The 23,922-nt window shown below is 37.6% G+C and overlaps 2 protein-coding genes across 2 annotated transcripts; one reads left to right on the forward strand and one right to left on the reverse strand.

Moving 5' to 3' along the window:
• Positions 1-4,508: 4,508 nt before the first annotated feature.
• Positions 4,509-10,619, forward strand: LOC134678349 (protein ABHD13). Its single transcript, XM_063536895.1, has 5 exons — positions 4,509-4,876; positions 5,078-5,306; positions 7,598-7,791; positions 8,114-8,274; positions 8,768-10,619. Exons 1-5 carry the CDS (start codon positions 4,720-4,722, stop codon positions 9,080-9,082), a joined length of 1,056 nt encoding a protein of 351 aa, XP_063392965.1. The 5' UTR covers positions 4,509-4,719; the 3' UTR covers positions 9,083-10,619.
• Positions 10,620-10,704: 85 nt separating this feature from the next.
• LOC134678348 (staphylococcal nuclease domain-containing protein 1) lies at positions 10,705-20,350 on the reverse strand. The gene is made up of 10 exons (XM_063536894.1): positions 20,188-20,350; positions 19,754-19,875; positions 18,059-18,362; positions 17,614-17,784; positions 16,878-17,103; positions 16,188-16,404; positions 15,669-15,872; positions 14,607-15,582; positions 13,116-13,355; positions 10,705-12,618 (listed from the first exon to the last, which is right to left on the reverse strand). Exons 1-10 carry the CDS (start codon positions 20,236-20,238, stop codon positions 12,445-12,447), a joined length of 2,685 nt encoding a protein of 894 aa, XP_063392964.1. The 5' UTR covers positions 20,239-20,350; the 3' UTR covers positions 10,705-12,444.
• Between the last annotated feature and the right edge of the window lie 3,572 nt (positions 20,351-23,922).

Genomic DNA, 23,922 nt, shown 5'->3' on the forward strand with positions numbered 1-23,922 from the left:
GACCCATTCGGGTTTTTCAAGACGTTTCACGTACAAAAAAATGTTGAAAATTATGTGATGTACGGAACCCTTGAAAGGCGAGTCCGACTCGCACTTGACCAGTTTTTTTTTATTCTTAAGTCCAGCTCACGCTTCTTATAGCTGGTTTGTTAGTGCATGACACCTTGCACTTTGTGACTATGCGCTGAAACTTGGCACAGTTGATTCTTAGCTGGTCATGAGTATATACAGACCGGGAGACCGAGAGCCACCTCTCAATTAGTGAGGGGGAGGGGGGAAGTTCGACACTGCTTTGGAACAAATAGGCTGTGACAGAGGTGACAGACAGACGCACGAGTGATCCTATAAATAAGGGTTCCGTTTTTTCCTTTTGAGTTACGGGACCCTAAAAACGAACAACACACGTCTTTCTCCTCCAGGCGCTCGGCAAGTAATGAGCAAAGAGAATATAATCACTACGTTGTAATGAGCGACGGAGCAGAGAGGCTACCGCGAAAACCGAAATTCGCAAATTGCGGGGATCTTTCTCTTTTACTCCAATGAAGGTGTAATTAGAGTGACAGAGAAAAATGCCCGCAATTTGCAAACTTCGTCTCACTTGTCCTGCCCACTTCCCTGCTCACTTCAGCTAAATGTAAACGAGGTATGTACTCCATGTACCTAACTCTCATCTTGGGCCTTTTTTGGTAAGTAACGATCGAGCCTGTAACATGTTTTTTACCTGGCTCCGAACATCTATAATATAGATTCTATACGATCCTACCATCAGACTATGAGCACGACAAATTTTTCAACGCGCGATAAAAGCGTCTGAATGACACAAACGCGCGTTGAAAAAGCTGTCGTGCGAATGGGGGCAAATGGCTAACCAATCTAACCATGTATCTATTCACACGACAACGGTGGCGCTTTTTATCAAGCATTGTTGGATTTTTGACTTTATTAAGCCTAGGTCGTTAAGTCGAATTTAGAGTGTGGACAGGCCTATGGAACTCTCCGCGCGAGCTCGGATTTATACCTACGAATCTGCTCCCGTTCACGGTAGAAAAGCAAGCCAGTTGGTTGCCACACGCGCTCACGTACGGACGTCACCGCGCGCCGCACTGTCAATTTTTACGATAGTTACAAGCTACGTAGTACTATTTTAATTAAACATGTAATGTTTATTATGTATGACAAATGTATAGTTTTAGATAATATCTATCTATTTGAAATAGGTAGCAAATTTTTAATTTATTTTGGTAAATGTTTATTTTAACGACAGTAAGTTAACTTTACACTGGAAAGTGGCTACTCATTTTTGCTCTGGTTAACTTAATTACCATTCATGGGGTTCCTATTATTTTTCTTTATTGTGTAACGTTAAACTAATTCTTGCTGGGCTGGGATTGTTTATAAAACGGCGTAAACACTGCGGTTACTGCAGGGACATATGACCTTTTAAAATGACTATTTCGCAAACACGTCATAATTGGAATATTAGGTATAATTTAAGATTTAGCTTTCCTTTTATTTCACTCCGCTGTTTAAGTAGGTATTTATTTATCATTTCTAAGCGTCAGCAACCCTAGCGTTGTGCCGGTGCGCGCGGTGCGGGGAGCGGAGCATTGAAGGTCACTCCATTGTATTTTTGTGTAGGTATCAAAACCATAGACATAATATATATATAGACGGTGTCTCAGCGAGCTGTCACTGTTGCCACTTTTGTTTAGTGTACGATTAACAATGAGGCCCACGTTGCTGTAGTCATGTCGATAAAGTCATATCGATAAACTATCGACATTTCTTGCAATTTTAATTTTACTTCAAAGGCTTAACGATACCTAAAATGCAGTGGCGTAACTAGGGGGGGGTTGGAGGGGGCACGTGCCCCGGGCGCCGTCCAACGGGGGGGCGCCAAAATGCACAAGACCTTTCGTTAGGAGGGAGGGGGGGGCGCAAATTCAGTGCCTGCCCCGGGCGCCATATCCTCTAGCTACGCCTCTGCTAAAATGACCAAAAACGCTTTTATTCTTTATTGTGGTTATCAGATCACAATTTTATAGTCACGCCCCAGCAGGGAACCAAGGGAAAGTTCAGATATTTAATTAAAATACATACATACCTCCTAAAATAGGTGTTCCGCAATAATTGAATTATATTATTATATTATAATATATTCATTATCCATTACCATTTCAATTATGTTTATGTTTAACGAAGATATTGAAGCTTCAATTAATCGCTATTTCGTTCCGCTGTGTAGCGTTTATCGATATATAACATGATTAAAATCTACTTTTTACATCCCTAAAAGAGCACACATATACGCTTTTACGCACACATACACAGCCTGGGCGCATCAAGAAAGGCAACACTTGATTTGAAGTCCACCTTGTCAACAGTATGGTTGTCCTTTTTTGACAAACGGCATTTTAAAAGAGCGAGGAGAGAGAAATGATACTAGTTGCTGCGTCGTGAAAGAGAACAGAAAACGTTGGCCCCTTGATCAAAACGGTAGGTATTTGCGTTTTGTTTGAGAGATATACTTGGTCAAGCAGATCTTGTCAGTAGAAAAAGGCGGCAAATTTGAAAAATGTAGGCGCGAAGGGAGATCGTCTCATAGAAAATTTGAATTTCGCGCCTTTTTCTACTGACAAGATTTGCTTGACCGTCTATAAGTATCTGTTCGTAAGAACTATTATATAATCTGTGGTGTGGACAGATTCAAGCGCTTTTTTAACGCGCGTTGAAAAAGCTGTCGTGCGAATGGGGGCTAATGGGCTATTTGTCCATATTATACAAGCGAGTTAGTCAAGCGAATCTTGTCAGGAGGAAAATTTAAAAAATGTAGACAGGAAGGATTAAGGTCCCATAGAAAATTTAATTTTCGCGCCTTTTTCTCCTGACAAGATTTGCTTGACAAACTATATATCACAAAGAATCGGTTGTGAAGTGCGATCAAGGCCTGTTCACTTCCTAAGAAAGTTATGTCCCCAAACAATTGCGCATGTGTGCGCCTGAAGCTTCTATGTGTGCGTTGGCCTCCGAGAAAAAGTTGCGAGTAATAAAAATAAAAACATTTTTCTACAGCAACATTGCTCCCAACTCTGATTTAAATTATCACGAATTTTATACATTATTAATCATAAAACGGGACTTAAAACTTAATTATACGCGATTCAGTTTTAAAATTGAATATTTGCTTCCAACTGTCTTTATCAATGTCCATAAAATATATGGAGGGTAGGTACGTCTACCCACCATAATAAAAAATATATTTGTATAAAAAATATATGTGACTCTGTCCAACTGCTGTGGTTAAAGTTCATAACGAAAATTTTATTTATTAAATCTTTAAATAATAAATACAACGTAGCGGTACTACCACTTAAGACTGTAAGTCTGTACCTACATGGATTACAGTAATGCACATAGAAAATGTGCTAAATGCGGAGCAACGGCTGTTGAAGCAGCCAGAGTGAAATTCACAGTTTTAGTGGGTTCAGAAGGAACCGAGTCATAATGCACCTGGAAAGCGTATTAATTAACCGTGAAGGAATGTATGAATACAAGTTGGAAATCTGTGTAAAATGCCGTGTGTAAAGTGTAGTGTATCTGTGTGTAAAGTGTAATAGGTAGGCATGCCTAATGTTATTTGTATTACACTGGAAACTTTGTGAATGCGCTTTATTAATGTCAATTTTTTTATTAAGTTGTCAGGGTTTAATTTTCAGTGTATATTTCTATATGTAAAACATATTTTTAATAAATAAAATTATACAATGTTATAAACATAAATATGCCTTTTATTTAAATCAATTGATAATACCAAAAACAAGGGGTAATATTTGCATTTTTCATATATTTCGTGATATGAAGATAACAAATATGTTTATCAACAGAATTACTACCTACCAATACCCGCCAGGCTAAACCGGTTGTCAACTTTAGTTCTTGGTACACAACGCGGCGCTACTAGTATAAACGTATAAACGTTTGGGGACATTTTTTTGTATGGAGTTATTATCGTTCTTCTCCTAGTGACTAGTGAGTATTATATTCTTAGAGTGCGATCATGAGTATTATATTCTTTGATCAAAGCACAAAGAGAATAATATAATATAAAGTTGGTCAAGCTGATCTTGTCAGACAAGATCGCACTTTTGCCCGACCCCGACACACACTAAAACAATAAACGTGAGTATTTTCTATGGGACGATAACCCTTCGAGCCTACATTTTTTAAATTTGCCGCTTTATTCTACTGACAAGATCTGCTTGGCCAAGTATATATACTTGGTCAAGCAGATCTTGTCAGTAAAAAAAGGCGGCAAATTTGAAAAATGTAGGCGCGAAGGGATAGCGTCTCATAGAAAATTTGAATTTCGCGCCTTTTTCTACTGACAAGATTTGCTTGACCGTCTATATAAATACATTCTTTGCAATAAATGCAGCTTTATTTTTCATTGAAAACTATGGTGAACGCAGCTTAAGCACGTTTGTCAATTCCTGTCATAATGCATTATGTCAATTGTGCGACCATACTTAATCCATCACAAAACATTTTAGTTAAGTTTATAGTTTGGGTCTCTCAGCTCTATTTATTAAATTTAGAATGCCGTTTATGCTATGAATTTTATTTATAGATTATACTTTAATAGCAGCAACTTAGTTATGTTATGATATATTATTACCAAGAAACTAAAAAGCATAATAAAACATTATTTCCTTATACTTAATGTCGTGCCCGTTAAGTGTTAGAATGTATCATATTTTTTGGGTTATATTGTACAGACTTTGGGATGTGTCGACGTTAACATTAATATCCAGTATTATAGTATTTTTCCTGTATGGATATTTGATTGCATTTTGTGTCTTTATGGTAGGTCTGTCTGGTGAGTATTGACCGCTGTCTATAAATTATTATTATTAATATATTCATTTCTGCTTTTAACGAACTCCTTAATAATATTTGGTTTTGGAGACTCAGAGAAACTATGGTTTGACATTAATAGTTATTTTGTAAGTTGAAAAGTATGCTGATAACTTGATAAGTAAAGGTTTGGATATTAGTTAGAATAGTGTTTATGTTTCAGGAATACTATACAATGCTCAAGATCTGCTGTTATACTATCCAAATGATCCACCGGAATCCAGAATGTTCATCCTGCAACCTAGCAACTTTAAGTTACCTCATGAAAATATCAAAATAAACAACAAGGATAAATTGAAAATTCACATATACCTTATTAAACAACCAACTAACAGCAACCACATACCAACTATGATATTTTTTCATGGGAATGCTGGTAACATGGGTCAGAGGTAATTACTCTAATTTAATATTATTGCTAAATCATTGCATTCATAGCAATCTCAATATCTTACATGGCAAGTATGAAAGTGTGAGAGGTGATGACGAGGCCTGCTTTGGCGCAGAAGGTCTGTCATGTTTACTGGTTACATCTCTCAGCCACCTGGCTGGTTTAAGTTTAGATGTTTGTCTAAGTGATGCATAATGATGCACAGTGCTAAACAACATAAGCATAACCACCATACCCCTCAAGCAAAAAAAAATACTTATTATATCTTTTTGCCAATGCAATTAGAGGAATTGTCAGTTAAATTTTCTTAAAAAAATAAAATAAATAATTATTCTTACCACATATACATATATTACATTACAGCCAATGTTTACGTCTTGTACTTATTTTTCATTGAAATTTATGAGAACTATGTGAGAAATCTTTGAAACTATAGTCTGTAACTTAACCCTTAAATTGGCATTGTGCATCACCGTGTACGTTAGTTAGTAAAAATTCCTGTCATAAATATATCTAATTTCCTAAGCTTTTATTTTCAGAAACTACTTAATAATGATGTTACGAATAGTACTAAAATATGTGATATGGCAAAAATTTGAAATTAACGTCGCTATTCAAAAAACTGTTCGAAGTGGCTACGCTCGCCAGTACCTCTAATAAGTTTTATTAAATTTTAACAACTTTTCTGTATGCAATTTATGATTTGTACGTTTTGTGTTTCATAAGAAAATGGTAAAGTATATGAATAATTGGTAATTTTGTGAGCATAAGGCATAATAATAAAGATAATCACCGGTAAATTAGAATGTACACCACAGTTACCATTGACAAGTTTGTAAATATTCAACTACGGTAACCACCGTGTACGTTGCCAACCTATCTGTACTTAACTTTTGTTTTGAATCTAACGATTTTGCGTGTCCTTGTTTATTTAAAATATTTTTAAACAGTATGCTTTCCTTTCTTTGTCTGTAGTATTTAACACTATGTAGATCGCATAAGATTTTGGCTTTAATTTCCGTAAAAAATGTATGTTCTGATTATGAATTAGATTCCGATGAGGAACCCACGCGCATTCACACAATTCTATTCTGACAATAGCTCTGATCCACCTTCTTTAAATTCTTCTTTGGACAGCTTGTCGGACGAGGATGAGATCGATAAATACTTATAATCAAGCACGATTTAATTCTGAAAGCACGTTGATTCTCTTTCGAGCATATTAGAGTTCTACACTCTCCATCTACAGTTATTTATGATGCTTTGCCTACACTACACTTGGACACTCATCGCCATTAGGGTAACAAGAGCTTCATATAAACACGTGAAAATGCCAGCCATACCAGCCTGAAAAAAAAAACAGAATTAGATACAGCTTTAGGTTACTTTTAGAACTTCCGGTTTGAACTATTCGAAGGAAATTGTAAAGCGACGAAGATTGGTAACCGATGAAATTAAAGTTGAGAAACTGTGCCATAAGAAATAGCGTCCTACAGAGTTACAGACAGTCTTTGGTTTTTGGTTTTTGGACAACATGGGGCATTTTCCTGAGAGGGGACCGAAAAATGTACGTTACAGATATTGTAAGGAGGGAAAGACGAAATTTTATTGCGTCAAATACAATATGCTCCTTTGTTTCATCATCGGAGAAACAAAAAAACCAAACTGCTTTTAACAGTTTCACACTAAATGATGTTTTTTCATAATAATTTACGTTAATTTTTACATAATATTTTACTGGCTTCTTGGCAGCGGTAACCAGCGTGTACATACAAGAATGTTACTTTTCTTGTTATAAAATTGGCAACGTGCATGGTGATGTACATAGATTTTCTGAAAAACCGATAATACTGGATTTTTTAAAACATTTTTCTGTAAACCCCCAGACGGTATTAAATAAAGGTATGCTACTATATTACTTGTTTTTACAAATTTTTACTCTTGCCAATTTAAGGGTTAAGGTATTTAAATAAAATTAAACAAAATCTACCCTCAAATGGCTCCTTAAGCCAGTTGAAGGTAGATGAAAACATTACATGATCAAATAATGTAGGTTAAAGTCAGGTCATTCAGTGACAGATTCAGGCCGTTTCGTATTTGGTTGGTTACCAATAAATGTTATAACTATCCGATAATGTACAAAATTATTTGTTTACTTTTATTTAAATACCTAAAAACACAGAATATAGGTCATACTAGGATAACCACCACCATCTTTTCCATACAGCAGTATTTTGAGAGTTGGTAAAAGAATGAACAATTTATAATTTACAAAACACTCATTGTCCACAGGCTGTCTAATGTCTCCGGATTTTATCACAAATTAAAAATAAATATAATGATGGTGGAGTACAGAGGGTATGGTTTATCAGAAGGCACTCCATCAGAAAGGGGGCTTTACATTGATGCACAATCTGCACTTGACTACATTATGCACAGAACTGACATTGATCGCTCAAAGATTGTTTTATTTGGCAGGTCATTAGGTATGTACCCATGCTGGTTATCTTTTTATTCCTATGATAATTAATTTTGTAGGTTGTAACCAATGATCTCATGATTATAATTTCCCCATTGTATTGAATGCCAATGCATTGAGTAAAGAACCTGCCAGATCTATGTGGCTGCCCTATATGGTCCTTCTATTACCTTCTTAAGGAGGTTGTGAATCATGAACACTAGGTCCCCATGGGTTGCCTATATTTTACCAGATACTATGTTTCACTGAAATATACCAATTTTTATAACTCAAATGCTGCCCTGAAAATGCTACGAGTCTAATAAACATTAATTGTTCTGTTTAAACAGGTGGAGCAGTTGCTATAGACTTAGCTTCTAGGTTGGAGAACAGAAATAAGATTTGGGCTTTAGTTGTGGAGAATACATTCACAAGCATACCTGACATGGCCCAGATCATTCTCAAGTGGAGGTGTTTGAAGATACTACCACTGATATGTTACAAAAACAAGGTGAGATCAGGTTCATTTTATAGATTCTAGCTAATTATATTTATATTATAAATGAAGGTATAAATATCAGACATCTATTAGAGAGTAATAAGGCAAAGGAAAGGGGGGACAGCTATAATTAAATGACTTCTTTAGTGTGGCAATTGGCAATCAACGGTTACTATATACTATCTGCTTGTACCTCTACTTTAATTAGAAGTCATCTTGTTTACTGACTGGCCCAAAATAAGTACCTATGTCGATAAAACATTTTACTGCAGCATATTCTTGCATATTGTTGATAAATTAATTTCACAAAAGTGTGTGTTGGTGTATCATAGCTAAAGTAGGATATTTTGAAGATAATTCGTGTTTTCTTTTTTAGTTCAGACAGCGTCATTTCAATTTTCAACGCCATTTTATAAGAAAATGTTTAAGCAATTAAATAAACAATAAATTATTAGTCAACGTATTTTTGGAGTTACATTACTTATAGTAAACCTTGCCTTTTCAGTACATGTCAGTGAACAAAATTGGTCAAGTACTAGCACCCACATTAGTAATTTGTGGCTCCAACGACGCCCTAGTGCCACCTGAAATGGCAAATCAGCTGTACATGAGGTGCGGAGCCATCTGCAAGAAGCTGACCGTGATGCCGGGCGGCGGCCACGACAACACCTGGACCTGCAGGGACTACTACACTTCCATACAGCAGTTCCTTGTTAATGTGCCTATGCTGCCAGCTAGTCTCGGACCGCTTCTCAACGACGAAGATAACGATGCTTATGATAACAATGTGACGAGACACACCTTAGTGCACACAGTATAGCGAGTGGACTCAGTGATTATATAACTATATATATTGTGTATAAAAAGAATACTTTTACCTCAATTTGCATATATTATGTTAACATGTAAATTATTTTTATATCATCTTATTTTTATTGTACAGAAAGTTAATTATAGCTGTTCAAGCAAATCTTGTCAGTAAAAAAAGGCGCGAAATTCAAATTTTCTATGGGACGATATTCCTTCGCACCTACATTTTTCAAATTTGCCGCCTTTTTCTACTGACAAGATCTGCTTGACCAGCTATAGCACTGCCGATCACCCATCGACAAGAGCACATACATGTGGTGTTTTATAGCAGTTCAAGTAGGTCTTAAAAAATAAATAGATGAACCATGACGTAATTTTATGGAGTGTAGGGCGCATGGTACCTACAAGCTTCACTGCTAGAGCTTGTACGTAATTATTGAAATTGTAATTTGTGGCACAAATTATGCTATTGAAAAGCAATAATAAATGCATGCTTGTCATTGAGTTTGGAGAAGCAATATATTTCCAGGTATTTTAATGCATTAAGATTACAAATAAAATAAATTTATTTCTTATAGTTATGGTCTTATAATATCATAACCCCTCGAGCGGCAAAGCATTATTTTAAATTTAGGCGCTGTGCGCAGTTTTCAATATTAAAACGCATTTGTTCATTTTGAGGCATGGCATACCGTTCGAGAGGCAAATTACTATAAATACGACATCACTATCAGTGACTCGCATTGGCGAATTGAAGAAATTAGTCAACTGTCATCGTATACGTATTCGTGTGGGGCTCTGTAAGTGCTCTGCAATCTGAGCTTCCAAGACCTTACAAAGGGTCCAGCGAATATTTACACCATATAATTATGAGCCTTAGGGAGACCCTAGCGACATCTACCGTAAAAGTGTAGTATTATACTACCGGAGTTCTAAATCATATTTGATTGGATTCTAGTATTTTTCCACTTTGTTTCTAACCTTAATAGCATTGTTCGCAGACGTTTCTGCTTGATACAAAATTAAACCATAGAGGTAAGTACAATAATATAGAGATGAAATGGGGGAGGGGGGATGCTCTTATGGATCTTTAAAAAAGCGGCCAAGAGCATGTCGGGCCATGCTCAATGTAGGGGCCTGTACTACCCGTCCGTCAAGTTTTTTGAATAGATAAACTCAAAAACGGCATAACCGATCAGGTCAGATTTCCTCGAGTCTTCTTCACTAAGCTTTATTTTCACGATTTTTTGGACCCATGGTTTTAAAGTTAGGGGGGCGGGAGTCACAATTTTTATTATTTTTGAGCGATTATATATTATATCCAATATTTAAAATATGGTTATCAAAATCCTTATTCGTTTCGAAAGAGCTATCCATTGACCACCGTTTCGTGTATAGGCGCCACGTTAAAAAAAATCGTAACTTCGGGGGCTGAGGGAACATTTTTAGAGTTGGTGTATTCCCATTTATCCCTGCCGGGCACAGAGAATAGGTGCATTTATATGAATCATTCCCATCTGTCCCCGCCTCATGCATGGCTTTGGGCCGAAACTGAAATAATTTATTTTGTTTATTGTACGCCCCCGTAATGAGATGCATATTTAAAACACTAACTAGGTAATAAAATAACGCTTTTTTCCTAAATTATTTATTTTAATATACCAAGTCCTTTTAACAATCCACGCACCTTATGGTACTTAAATACATAATGTGTAAACAAAGTATCTCCTACCTTATAAAAATCTCAAGAAGAGAGGTAGGTTTACAATACATTTATAAGTACGCAATACAAAGTTAATAATCATTTCATATATTCAAGAAAAAACATGATTCAGTAAAATAATAAAAGTTATTATTATGTAGTAATTCAGACTTGAGAGAACGATCGTAATACGAAAACTATTACAAAATAAAAACAACTTTGACAAAATCGATCTTGAAAAATAAATAAATAAAGGTAGTAAGCGCGATGAATGTACCGTATAGTCCGGTGTCACTACCAGGCCGTCGGCAGAGATCAGCCGCGCGAGGCGGCGCGGGCGCCTGCATTGCACTAGGTACTAGAACATAATTTACTCCACCATTATCGCGGCAAAAATCATTTGATACATTTTGACTACTTATTAATCTTATTATGCCAATACATCAATTATAATTTACCGTTTCCAAGGAAGACTACTCAGTAACAGTAAAAATGCTATATTTTTCGAAATGGGTTAAGGTGCTTATTGCAGGGTAATTCCATCTCTTATGAAATCCCAAGAGAAACTCGCTAATTTTGACATATAACAGGTTTTTTTTTTATATAACATGAGCTCAATTAATTAGCTTGATCAGTATAAAGACGTGATTTAACGTCAATGTTTTAAACCGAACTTGCAACTACCGATTGATTTGTTTGGTCTACATTGACACAAATTTACTCTGAAGCAAAGAATTTCATTTTATTAAAATAACACTTAACTAGTATCAGTTCATTTATTTCTTTAAAAATCAATTATGATCATGTAAATAAATAAAATAACTTTGACGTAAATAATATACGTACGATTTGCTGATAACACTTATAATTTACAATAGTATTATGAGTATGACTTATTAGTTGACATTAAGGTACCATATATATTTCATTATCGTATCATATTTCATCAATTTAATTTTTTTATGTCGTACTCTCGCTTGGCAGAAATATATACATCATTAATTATGTATATACATCTGGATTTAAAATCTATAAGGTATTTTGCTCAAGATCATCAGAGCTAAATTTGTCGGTAGTGTAAGATTAAAAAGGGGGGTCGGGACTTGGCGAGGCGTCCGCGGCGGAGGGCACACATCGCGCGGTTGGTGCTACTTCTGTTCACATCGCCAGTTAACCTCCTGAGTGTTCCCATTGCGATATCACTTTCCTTTTTCATCTGATTTTAGACATTGTATCTTTAAAAAAACATTATTTCATTTATGTGATATAAATATAAAAATATTCATGTTGTTTTATTTAGTTTACAAAGGATAAATAAATAAATCAATAAAATGCATATTTACAGATTAACTTTTTTTTTTCAATAGGTATAGAGAAGTATTATTTCTGACTACATTGCCGCGTTTAATAAATTACTGAATAAGACCTATTTCATAGTAGACCTACTTTATTATGTTTATAAAAGTTATAAAAATACCCAGTCGTGCCCAGGAGGTTAATATTCACAACTTTAATTGATCGTCTTACAGTTCCAAGAGTTACCAAGGCAGTTGCGCAAAGAAGAAAGTTTAGATAGTTGATAGCGTCCAGGCGTGTGGGATGGTGGGTCCTGTCGGTACGTGTCGAGGTGTCGAGGAGCCGGTAGACGGGGCGGGGCGGGGCGGGAGGCGCTAGCGGCGCGCGCCGAACTCCACGGCGTCGTCCTCGGTGATGTCGCCGTGCTGCCACAGGTTGAGCCGCGAGCTCTTGGCGTGCTCCTGCGCCGCGCGGTACTCGCTCACCAGGGTCGCTAGTCGCCGGTCGCGCACGGCGTCCAATAACACTAGACCCTCCTTTATCAGGTTCTGGAATTAAATCAAACAATTACATTTCGTTAGTCGGTAAGTATGATTCACGAAGCGCTATCACTTTCTACTATGTCAAAAAACTAGTAACAATAAAATGATAACATTCGAGCGCGCTGGGAAGATTTTTATATCTTACCATCTCAACATGCCTTTTCATTTTTTTAACGGAACTTAATTGCTTATGAAAATAATTTAAGGTTTAGGTATACGGCAGTATACGCGATTACGACCCGTTCACAACGCACTGGCAAAATTAATTAAAAAGAATGATCATTAAAATGGGGTAATTGGATCAACAATCAGACACCAAAGAAGGAAAAATCAATGGACATAATAATTTATAACAACGGGCCCGACGTGTAATGCCGTCACGCTGCACCTCGACCTCGAATCGTACTCTAAGCGTGAGTGTCGTGGCCCTCGGGTTAGTATAGAAAAGATCGCTAAGTATTAGTAAGTAAACGCAAGAAAAGTAGATGTTCCGTGGTGCATACCTTGCCGACGTCAAGGTTGGTGGCGGGGTCGACGAGCGTGACGGCGGCGGGCGCGCCGCGCGCCTCCACGTTGAGCAGCAGCTTCTTGTTGAGCGTGTCCATGGAGAAGGCGGTCACAGCCTCCAGCCGGTCGTCGGGGTCGGCCGGGAACTTGACGCAGCACAGCGTGTACTCGGTCGCGTACGGCGGCTCCGACTCCGTGCCCGCCGGCAGGTTCGCCAGCCGGGAGTAGTTTATCACCTGCAACCGTCACACTGTTGCAACAACCATAATTGACCAACTCTGCCTGTATATTAACTAAAAATTGAATACCAGCGCCATGGCTAAGGACATTAGTCATCGGCATATGCTGAGTGGCATCCATTTTGGTGTCTTGTATTAGAATAAGATATTTGTATTATAGGTTAAGCTTGTATTCAACACCAAATAAACCATTTCTATTTTACTACGTAGAAAAGAAAACCATAAAAGAAAATTTTGCAGACAATCTGGTGGAACTGTTGTGCCAGCCTCGATGGCGTTCTAAGTTTGGGAAATAATTTCAAGCGAGAAAAGGACTATGCTCTCGAGACGCACAACGCGCTGTTTTATGTCCCATTATGTCAGATTATCCATCTACTACCCAATAATCCTGATTTTGGGTTATTCGCGGATGCTCTAGAACGCAAAATGACTAGTGTAATATTTTGTCATATCGCAGTTAGTCTACATCGCAAACGGTCTAGAACGCAAAATGCCCACATTATTTTTTCCGTTTTATCTTAACTTTATAGCGATGTCGACGGAGACCCGCTTCCGCGGGGCTCCTATTCTGTGCTGTATGGCCTTCGGCCATTTGAAGGTACCTAACGAACCTAATCTACCTATGTAAAATGAGGTGATAAAAGTGGGCATTTTGCGTTCTAGACCGTTTGCGATGTAGACGAATTGCGATATAGACAAAATATTACACTAGTCATTTTGCGTTCTAGACCGTCCGCTATTAACCCACTTTTGTATCTGGTATATAACAAGATATAGTAAAATTTTATAATTTTTATTTATTAGGGTTTCGTCGCCAAAGTAACAAAAACACATTGAATTGTGTTACTAAAAATACTATACTTGGACTGTACCTATCACTGACTCTAAATAAGTAAAAATAAATAAAAGTAAGTACATAAACTAAAAACTTTGCTAGATGATAAAACATACCGTGAAGTCCACAAGTCTACCTAAGCTCCACCCCCCAGCATACCGCGGCTCGCATGTATCTTAATGCTAATTCTACTCCATACGTTGGTTGTTCACATTATGTGCAATTGTACATTTTGTGTAAGATAAATTTAATAACTATCAGTTAAGTTAAACTGAAATATTTTAATTTATTTGGCATATCTTCTACCAGTTCTACCGCGTTCTCCTGTTATTATATTTTTTAAATACATATATAAAACACTGCTATTAGGTATTATATAATATCGTAATATAACTGTAGGCGATTAAACTTACCTCTCTGTTTCCATAATCAATGTAGAATATGTGAACCTTTTTGTCTTCAGTGATCTTTTCTACTTTGGCTCTGTACCACTGGTTATCTAAAGAAAATAGTGCCGCACAAACTTGACCCCTCCTCGGTACGAGTGACCCTGGTAAAGGCGCATTCGCTTTGAACTCTTGGTGAATTTTATCCATTAAAGCTTCCAATTTTGCACCATTTTCTATATTTTGTGCGTAAAAGTGGCCTTCCGGTGTAATTTCGGTGATGATCACTTTGTCGTATTTCACGGTTCTGTCCTGAACTGGAGCGTTCTTCTCCTTCTCGATTTCCTTCTCTACTTCAACATAATCCTTCCATATGCCGATTCGTTTTTTGATGGCGTTCTCTTCGGCGGTCTTGATGGCGCGAGCGAATTCGGAGGTCTCGGCCGTGTGGTGCATGGAGGCCAGGCCGTGCTCGACGAGGGAGACGGACAGGTTCTCGTTGTCCACCCACAGCCAGCCGATGAAGTTGCCGGCCTTATCCAGATCCTCGATGGTGACGACGACGTCGTGCTGCAGACACTTCTCCTTGGTGTAGAGCAGCGCCTCCTCGCCGAAGGGCTCGGCCTCCTGCGTGCCGCCGCCCGCTGTGGGACGCGCGCCGCGCGGGCAGTTGATGCCGGCCAGTAGGAATGTCACTACAACAGATTCTTTAGGAATGTATATTCTCATTCTGGAACCGCTCGCCACGAATTCGACTGTGGCCTCTGTTTTCTGGGCTCTCTTTAGGAAGGGGAAGAATTTCTTAGCTTTTGCAGAGTCGCCACTCGTGTCTTGTATGCGATGAGCCGGGATGTCCTTTTTAGCGTAAATGCCGATTCCTGCCTTCTGAGCTTTGAGTTCTGCTTCGAGCAGTTTGTCGTAGTGGGAGCTTCTCTGGTCGTTGTCTTTGCTGTACCTCACCACTGTTGCGTAGCCTTTACTAACTAGAGCTTCTGCAATGTTCCTGTTTGAAGATGCGTGACATGAGTAACATGGACTATTCCAAAGCCATAAACAAGCATTACAAATATTTTAAATAAGTATACTTACACTCCACTGGCTTGAACGGTGCAACATGTTTTTTCAGGGAAGTTGTCCTTGGCCGGCTGAATGTAATCTACAGTCACGGTTACTTTCTTGCCAATGAGCTTCTTTCGCAAAAATTCACGAGCTTCAAACATCCAGGGGATATCATACAGTGGCTTGAAACCCTTTGGCCTGATTGATGGCTTACCCTCTTCATCTGGGCTGTTCCTAAAATTTAACAATGTTAATCAATAACTACTTTGAGCATATGCAATTGTGCATACAAGATTTAACAAGAGTGGGGATCCGTTTAAGGGCATATTCGGTATCGTGTTGTGATTAGAAAAACCAATAGGAATTTTTTTATAAATAAAGGCCAATAATTCGTTGTCAAACGAATTTTTATTCTACATTTTCCTAATCCGAACACGATACCGAATATGCGCTTAAACGGATCCCCACTAATATTGTTACACATTGTATTATACTGTAGCGGTACAAGGTAAAATGCAGTGTGAGGGGCGGGGCTGGTGGTGAGCTTACTTTTCGCGCGGGGGCCTGATGCTGGCCAGGAATATCTTCTTGGAGGTGTTGTTGGGCAGCTTGACGACGAGCGCATCGCCGTTGACCACCTCGAGCACGGTGGCCGTGAACTCCTTGTCCTTGGCGGCGATGACGGGCGCGTTGCTCACGTAGTTGGTCCACATGCGGAGCTTGGCCTCCTTGGCGGCGCGCTCGGCGGCTCGCAGCGTCGACGCACCTGATTATCAGTTTCATATTTTATTATCTGTTATCTACTTTAATAGGTGTCACTGCTAATTTTATGTCACATTTAACAACATTTTGTTGCAAGGTTACATTCGCATTGCATAGTTGGTGGCCAAGCCGCATAAGCAATACACATTAGAAAATAATCATCACAATTAAAATTTCCATTTTGGACCAGTTAATTATTCAACTCAGGTTTGTCTTACTATTAAAAGAGTGATTACATAACAATGACTTTAAAGTTAAAATACATTCAATTCAAAGTAATGTTTTATTACATATTTACGTGCATGACTGTAGCGCCCGCCAATCAGCTATGGGCCACATTACTTATTGAGAAAAGGTATGAAGATGTCGGCCTATGAAAGTGGAGCTCCATGACGCATGCTGTATCACTTTGAATTTCTTCACTGTGCACTTTGCTCTTAGGTAATAAATACGAAATTAATATAATTTCAGACGAACCTGATTTCATAACAGCAAGCGACCAGTCAACACATCTGGCGAAGCCCTGTCGCAGCAGAGCCTCGGCGATGTTCCCCTGCGGGTGCAGGATGGTGCCGACGAAGTTGTTGTTGTTCACAGACTCGAGAATCACTTCCACATCCTTCTGTAGGAGTCGAGACTCCAGGAAGAAACGAGCTTCTTCTGCGTAGGGCTCTGACTCGCCATCTTGTTTTACTGCAGGACACTAAAAAAAATTTCAATAAATAAGTGTCAGTTTCTTTTTTTATCATGGTAGGATATGTAGATAAAACTACAAATTTATTTATTATTTACTGTGACATTCATATAGGATAAACAGTTAAGTTCATTTGATACTTTTCTGAAATGTCAGTACCATGCTTTTTGTAATAAGGTCCAACAATGTAAAGTTAGGAGTGTTGCTGTTTGTACAAAGTGTCAGTATAACCTTTATATTGTGGTTGTATTGATTCAGCAGTAAAAACAGGTTCTCTTATTATTATTATTTTTAATTTAAGATAGGGACGTCACATCCCGGATGTGTAGAGAATAAATGGTCTTGTCTATTAATTTCAAATGATATGGAAATAGAATTCTTAAAGTGATTAGTGTAAGAACTCTATATAATTCTTAATCTATTTTGCAAAACATTTTTTTCTGCTCTATGTATACACCACATATGAAGTTTAAGACAAACTCGTAATTTTGGACGCATGGAAAGGTTAACTGAACTTACTCTAATTCCAGACAGCATCAAGGTGATCTGATGGAAATCAGGCAGCAAGCATAACCTGACAGTGGAGCCATCTCGGACATACTCAATGATAGCTTTGATGGGTTGCCCATTGTACTTGTTCACAAACTGCTTCGGGTTGTCAATGGTCCATTTGATATCTCGGACATGCCCCTAAAACATTTCAAACATTAAATTATTTAATTAGTTAAGATTGCAAAAACCGTAATACTGCCCTGCTAAGCCAAATAGCACTATCTCAAAAGAAAATTCATCGCTAACTTATACTTTAGTTTCTATTACTGAGAATTCCATTTTAAAATCATTTGTTTTTTAGATAGCACTATTCAGCTTAGCAGGGTAGAATACTTTTCCCTTTATATTTGCTGTAGCTGAGCGAATATCAAACTTAATAATAATTGTATACCATGTGCAGGACAAAACTCACATTGATATCAGTGCCCCAAATGCCTTTGCCTTGTGATTTGGCAATATCTTCAATTTCAACAAGCTTCTTCAGCTGAGGGATATTTCTCCCGCCTTCTCTGACCTTCGCCAACCCTTCAGCGAGTAAAGCTTCAGTCACATTCTCATCTTTAGTGGTGTCTTTTCCAGTCCACACAGACCCATACTCTCTTGTTGTAGAGTTATTAGGTTTTTCAGATGTAAAAACAACTTCTTTTCCAACCAGCTTCTTTCTTAGAAACTCGCGCGCCTCCCAAGCAAAAGGTTCATCTTTCGATTCCACATCACTAGAAAATAAAAATAGATTTATGTATGGTACCTTACAAGTGTTATTCATATCTAATAATTTTATTTTTTTCATATAAGACTATTAAGTAAATGAGTAGGTATAATTTACACAATGAATATTATAGTACACACTATTTAGCACTTGTACAGTTGTACACTGTAGCAGGTACATTGAATTTTATTTAGTCTCAGGCCCTAATGAAAATAAAATGCGTAGGTTGAATATTCGGTATTCTTTTCATACAAACTAACCAATATTTTATATATTAATATCATTGTTAATGTTATTTAAATAAAATAGGTACATTTTATTGAGCTTGACACAGGTAAATATTATTTTAAGTAAGTACACAGAAGAATACTCGGTAATTTTATCACCATACGTTGAGTTATATGTATTGTATGAAAGGTACTTCTACATACTCTTACAAGAACAAGAAACCCACAAAAAATAGCCAATGAAACAAACATTTTCTTTTTTTTATTTCGTTTTAAAATGACATCACTCAAAAATCAATTTGAAAGACCAAAGTGTTGCTTCATAATGCTTATTACACATCATTACCTAATTAGAGATCTAATTTATAATCACATTGTTATTGTATTTCTGTAAAATTATATACATTTTGTTAAAGAGACAAACCTAATTCATGAGTTCTAAGTGTTATTGTATAACAATTATAAGTAATTCAAACCCACTTCTAATAAAGATGCTCAATGTTAGTTATAGGTACAGTGTGTCTAAAATAAAAGTTACATACTGTATACAGTATAGTCTATTTAGTATGCAATATGCATTAATAAAAAAACTAAAAAGGAGTCTGAGTTTAAGAAAAAGCTGTATTTTCATCTTGGAAATGTTCTTGTTATACAATTTTTAAAAGTAATTAGTTTTCTTTAATTAGCACATCTACATTAGCACGTCGACGACCAGTCTGGCCTAGTGGGTAGTGACCCTGCCTGCGAAGCCGATGGTCCTGGGTTCGAATCCCAGTAAGGGCATTTATTTGTATGATGATACAGATATTTGTTCCTGAGTCATGGGTGTTTTCTATGTATTTAAGTATTTGTATATTATATATATATCGTTGTCTGGGTACCCACAACACAAGCCTTCTTGAGCTTACCGTGGGACTTAGTCAATCTGTGTAAGAATGTCCTATAATATTTATTTATTATTTATTATTATTATTTATTTACATAAATACCCATATTAACAAAAATAGTATAATACTTTTATAATACTTGTTAGCTTAACATTAGAAAATGCTTTTGCTTGTTTCTACTTTGCCTACAGTTACTAATATATATTATATATTGTATAACTGATGTCGGAAATAAGGGAGACAAGCAGGAGCAAGCGTGAAGGGTGCACACGTTGCGTACTCACTTGTTGGCAGTGCGCTGGCGAGCGAGTTTGGGCGCCGTGATGCCCGACAGGGCTATCACTTTCTCTGGAGGAGGCCCGCCTCTCGGCTGCTTTCTTATTACGATAGTGTCCCCCGATAATACCTAAAGTATAAATAGAGCACATTCTCATTTACAATATTCTATTCCGAGAAAGAGTGGAAATTCTTTCGATACATTTTGACAATCGGTACGCGCAACATGCCAGCTGGCAAAGGTGGCAAATAATGCATTAAAAGAATCCGAATAAAGACCCAACGGAAGTGCATTGAATTAAAGTGTACGTATTCTGTTCCTGTGCCCATCTTTCAAGGAAAATAGGTGAACCTGTGTGCCAACAAGGCAAAGTATGAAATCGGCACGAGGCATAGCAAGACCCCACTGTGTTCAATATTGAAAATGTGCACAATTACATACCTGCTTCACTATCCCTATTTTTTGAACAGGAGCTGGTGCTGGAGCACTCATTTTAAGTTATTATCTGGATCACACGTAAATGGATAAGAAGCTATGAAATTACTGACGAGTGAACAACTAACAAGACTGGCGAAACGTGGCGGGCCGCCGGTGTTTCCACATTCAAAAAAAGTACTTTCTCTGATGAGTTGTGTAATGCCGCGTCTACATGGCAAAAGGTGTTTAGGCTTGCCACAGATAAAGATAAACAGCAAGTTCAAGGAGGGAATTGTGTAAACTGGTGTAAACTGTCCCATCTGTCCCATTTTAGTTATTTTTAAACGTTTATATTTGACTTTTGCTAGCAAAACTCAATTTCACAAGTTGGGAGCCCATTAACATAAAGAAGAAGTTATTATCATAAAGCGGATGTTAGCCATTGTTCAAAATAGAGAGCCAATTAAATTAGATCACCGGAAAATAAACTACAATAAAGCGAAATAATTTATTTAAACTAAGTAACCAACAGTCTCAATAGTGATGTACTTAACAGAGGATTATTTTCGTTTAGCGCCATCTACTACAGTAGGTAATACTGACAAATTCGCTTCTTGACGCTAGCGTCGACTACGAAAATCACTCGCATTTTGGTATGAAAAGTGATGTATGGAGTTATATGTATATAATAGCACTCTTTAGCCCCGCATTCACACTCCTACCTTGTAGGCCGCCTCGTAGTCCGCCTCGTTGGGTAGGATTGTGTATGGGGGTTGCGGACTACGAGCCGTCCTACAAACGGCTAAACGGTAGGACGGCTCGTAGTCCGCAACCCCCATACACAATCCTACCCAACGAGGCGGACTACCAGGCGGCCTACACGGTAGGAGTGTGAATGTGGGGCTTTTCCTTACTTAAGTTGCTAACACACTATCGCACCGCACCAAGGTCATTGTGGGACGCACCCATAAGTAAGAGGGAGAAAGAGATATCGCTTTCTCCCTTTTACTTATGGGTGCGTCCCACAATGACCTTGGTGCGGTGCGATAGTGTGTTAGCAACTTTATAGTGGTAACACACTATCGCACCGCACCGAGGTCATTGTGCGACGCACCCATAAGTAACAGCGAGAAAGCGATATCTCTTTCTCGCTCTTACTTATCGGTGCGTCGCACAATGACCTTGGTGCGGTGCGATAGTGTGTTACCACTATTATATTTCTGTATCTATGCATAGAGAAATATAAGAAAGTGTCTAGTCAAGGCCCCTACGTTTTCTGTTCTCTTTGACGGCGCAGCAACTAGTATCATTTCTCTCTCCTCGCTCTTTTAAAATGCCATTTGTCAAAAAAGGACAACCATACTGTTGACAAGGTGAACTTCAAATCAAGTGTTGCCTTTTTTGATGCATCCAGGCTGTGTATGTGTGCGTTAAAACGTGTATGTGTGCTCTTTTAGGGATGTGAAAAGTCGATTTTAATCATGTTATATATCGATAAACGCTACACAGCGGAACGAAATAGCTATTAATTGAAGCTTCAATATCTTCGTTAAACATATACATAATTGAAATGCTAATGAATAATAAATATATTAGAATATAATAAAATATTTCAATTATTGCGGAACACATATCTTAGTAGGTATTTATGTATTTTAATTAAATATCTGAACTTTCCCTTGGTTCCCTGCTGGGGCGTGACGATAAAATTGTGATCTGATAACCACAATAAAGAATAAAAGCGTTTTTGTTCATTTTAGATATCGTCAAACCTTTGAAGTAAAATTAAAATTGTAAGAAATGTCGATAGTTTATCGATATGGCTACAGCAAGGTGGTGTTAAATTGTTAATCGTACACTAAGCAAAAGTGGCAACAGTGACAGCTCGCTGAGACACCGTCTCTATATATTATAAGTCTATGTGTCTAGTCGACTAACGTCAAGTAGTGGAATTATCAGATCCGCTACTTGACGACAGATGTCACAAGTGTCGAAAACAAAGGTACAACTACATAATATCACACAATAAATAATAGTACTAGGTACAGAAGACTCACTCTCTAAAGCCCCCTCCAGACTATGCGCGTCGCTGTCTGCGAAAATCGACTCCACACTCGCGTTCGCGGCTTCGTCCGCGATTCACGCGCATAGTCTCGAGGGGGCTTAACAAAACGCGTCTCTCACGATCATAGATATAAGAATATATACAGATACCTTCCGAGCGAGCTGTCAGTGGGACCACTTTTTGTTTAGTGTACGATTTATGGAGTGTAGAAGTACCTTCTACCTTCCATAGTACGATTAACAAAGCGACCCACTTTGCTGTAGCCATGTCGATAAAGTCATATCGATAAACTATCGACATTTCTTGCAATTTTAATTTTACTTCAAAGGTTTAACTATACCTAAAACGAACAAAAACGCTTTTTTTCTTTATTGTGGTTATCAGATCACAATTTTATAGTCACGCCCCAGGAGAGAACCAAGGGAAAGTTCAGATATTTAATTAAAATACATAAATACCTACTAAAATAGGTGGTCCGCAATAATTGAATTATTTTATTACATTATAATATATTCATTATCCATTAGCATTTCAATTATGTTTATGTTTAACGAAGATATTGGACGCGATTCTACGTGCACATCGCCTAAATAGCCTAAAATTAAAATGTCTAAGTTTTAATCATATTTTAGACGGCGGATTTAACAAGTGCTATTCCAGAACGTCAAGCTGACTAAATTTAGCCAGATTTTAGACGGATTCTAAAATTTCTAAGTTGAATTGAGTGTGTTGCCACTTTAAAAAAATAAGTGAACGAATGAATGAATGATATCTGTATAAAAACTGTGAAATCGTATTTTCTTTTGGGTGAAATATGATAATTTAATGAATTTTATTCCATTACATATATTTAACACTAGTGTACACACCTTAGACCACTAAAACGTTACTTTTTAATTATGTAATTAAAAATAATTAATCAAATTTTAATAGGCAACATTTAAAAAAATCTGCTGTCAAGTACGAAGAAGTTTGTAAACTTGTTTGTATTCCAATTTGTTTGGTTTTGTTTGTGGAAAACGTGGAAAATGTCGGTGTCGCGAAAGCGGAGCAATAAAACGCAACAGGAGGTGCTCGTAGAGCATCTCCATGCTAACTTGATGTTAGCAAGAGGTAAGCATGTTTATTTACTAATATGATGTGACATAAGGTGAAAACAATTTGAGATGAAGAAATGAATTCCTCTTTTCTTCATCTCAAATTGTGTCTCGAGTTCGTTCTAGCCGTCGACTCTAGAGCCGTTACCGGCGTTCTGCGTTCGTGTTCCATGGGACCTGAATGTAACGCCAACGCAGAACTCCGGTTACCACTTTCGAGAATGGAGAAGTTTAGGTACCGTACAAATATCGCCACAGCACCGTAACGACAACGCCTTACCGCATCCACTGCGCTGAAACTGAAGCTGCTAAAATAATCAGACCCACGAAAACAGCTGCAAATTCTGTTGTAAGAGCCTTGGAAGATCAACTTACTATAATTTGTAGGAGTAGGCAAGACCAATCTGTATATCAAATTATTGGAAATGTTACTTGTGTAGTGATGGACACCTTTGCACCTGGTACAAATCCCACTGGTCTATTTGACTAGGCTTATATTGGTTTAGTTGTAATGTTAATGATAATGACCTTGTTATAATCAACTACCTGTGTCCAGAGGCGTAACTAGGGGGGGGTTGGAGGGGGCACGTGCCCCGG

This window comes from Cydia fagiglandana, chromosome Z, assembly GCF_963556715.1.
Source record: "Cydia fagiglandana chromosome Z, ilCydFagi1.1, whole genome shotgun sequence".
Taxonomy (NCBI): Eukaryota; Metazoa; Arthropoda; class Insecta; order Lepidoptera; family Tortricidae; genus Cydia; species Cydia fagiglandana.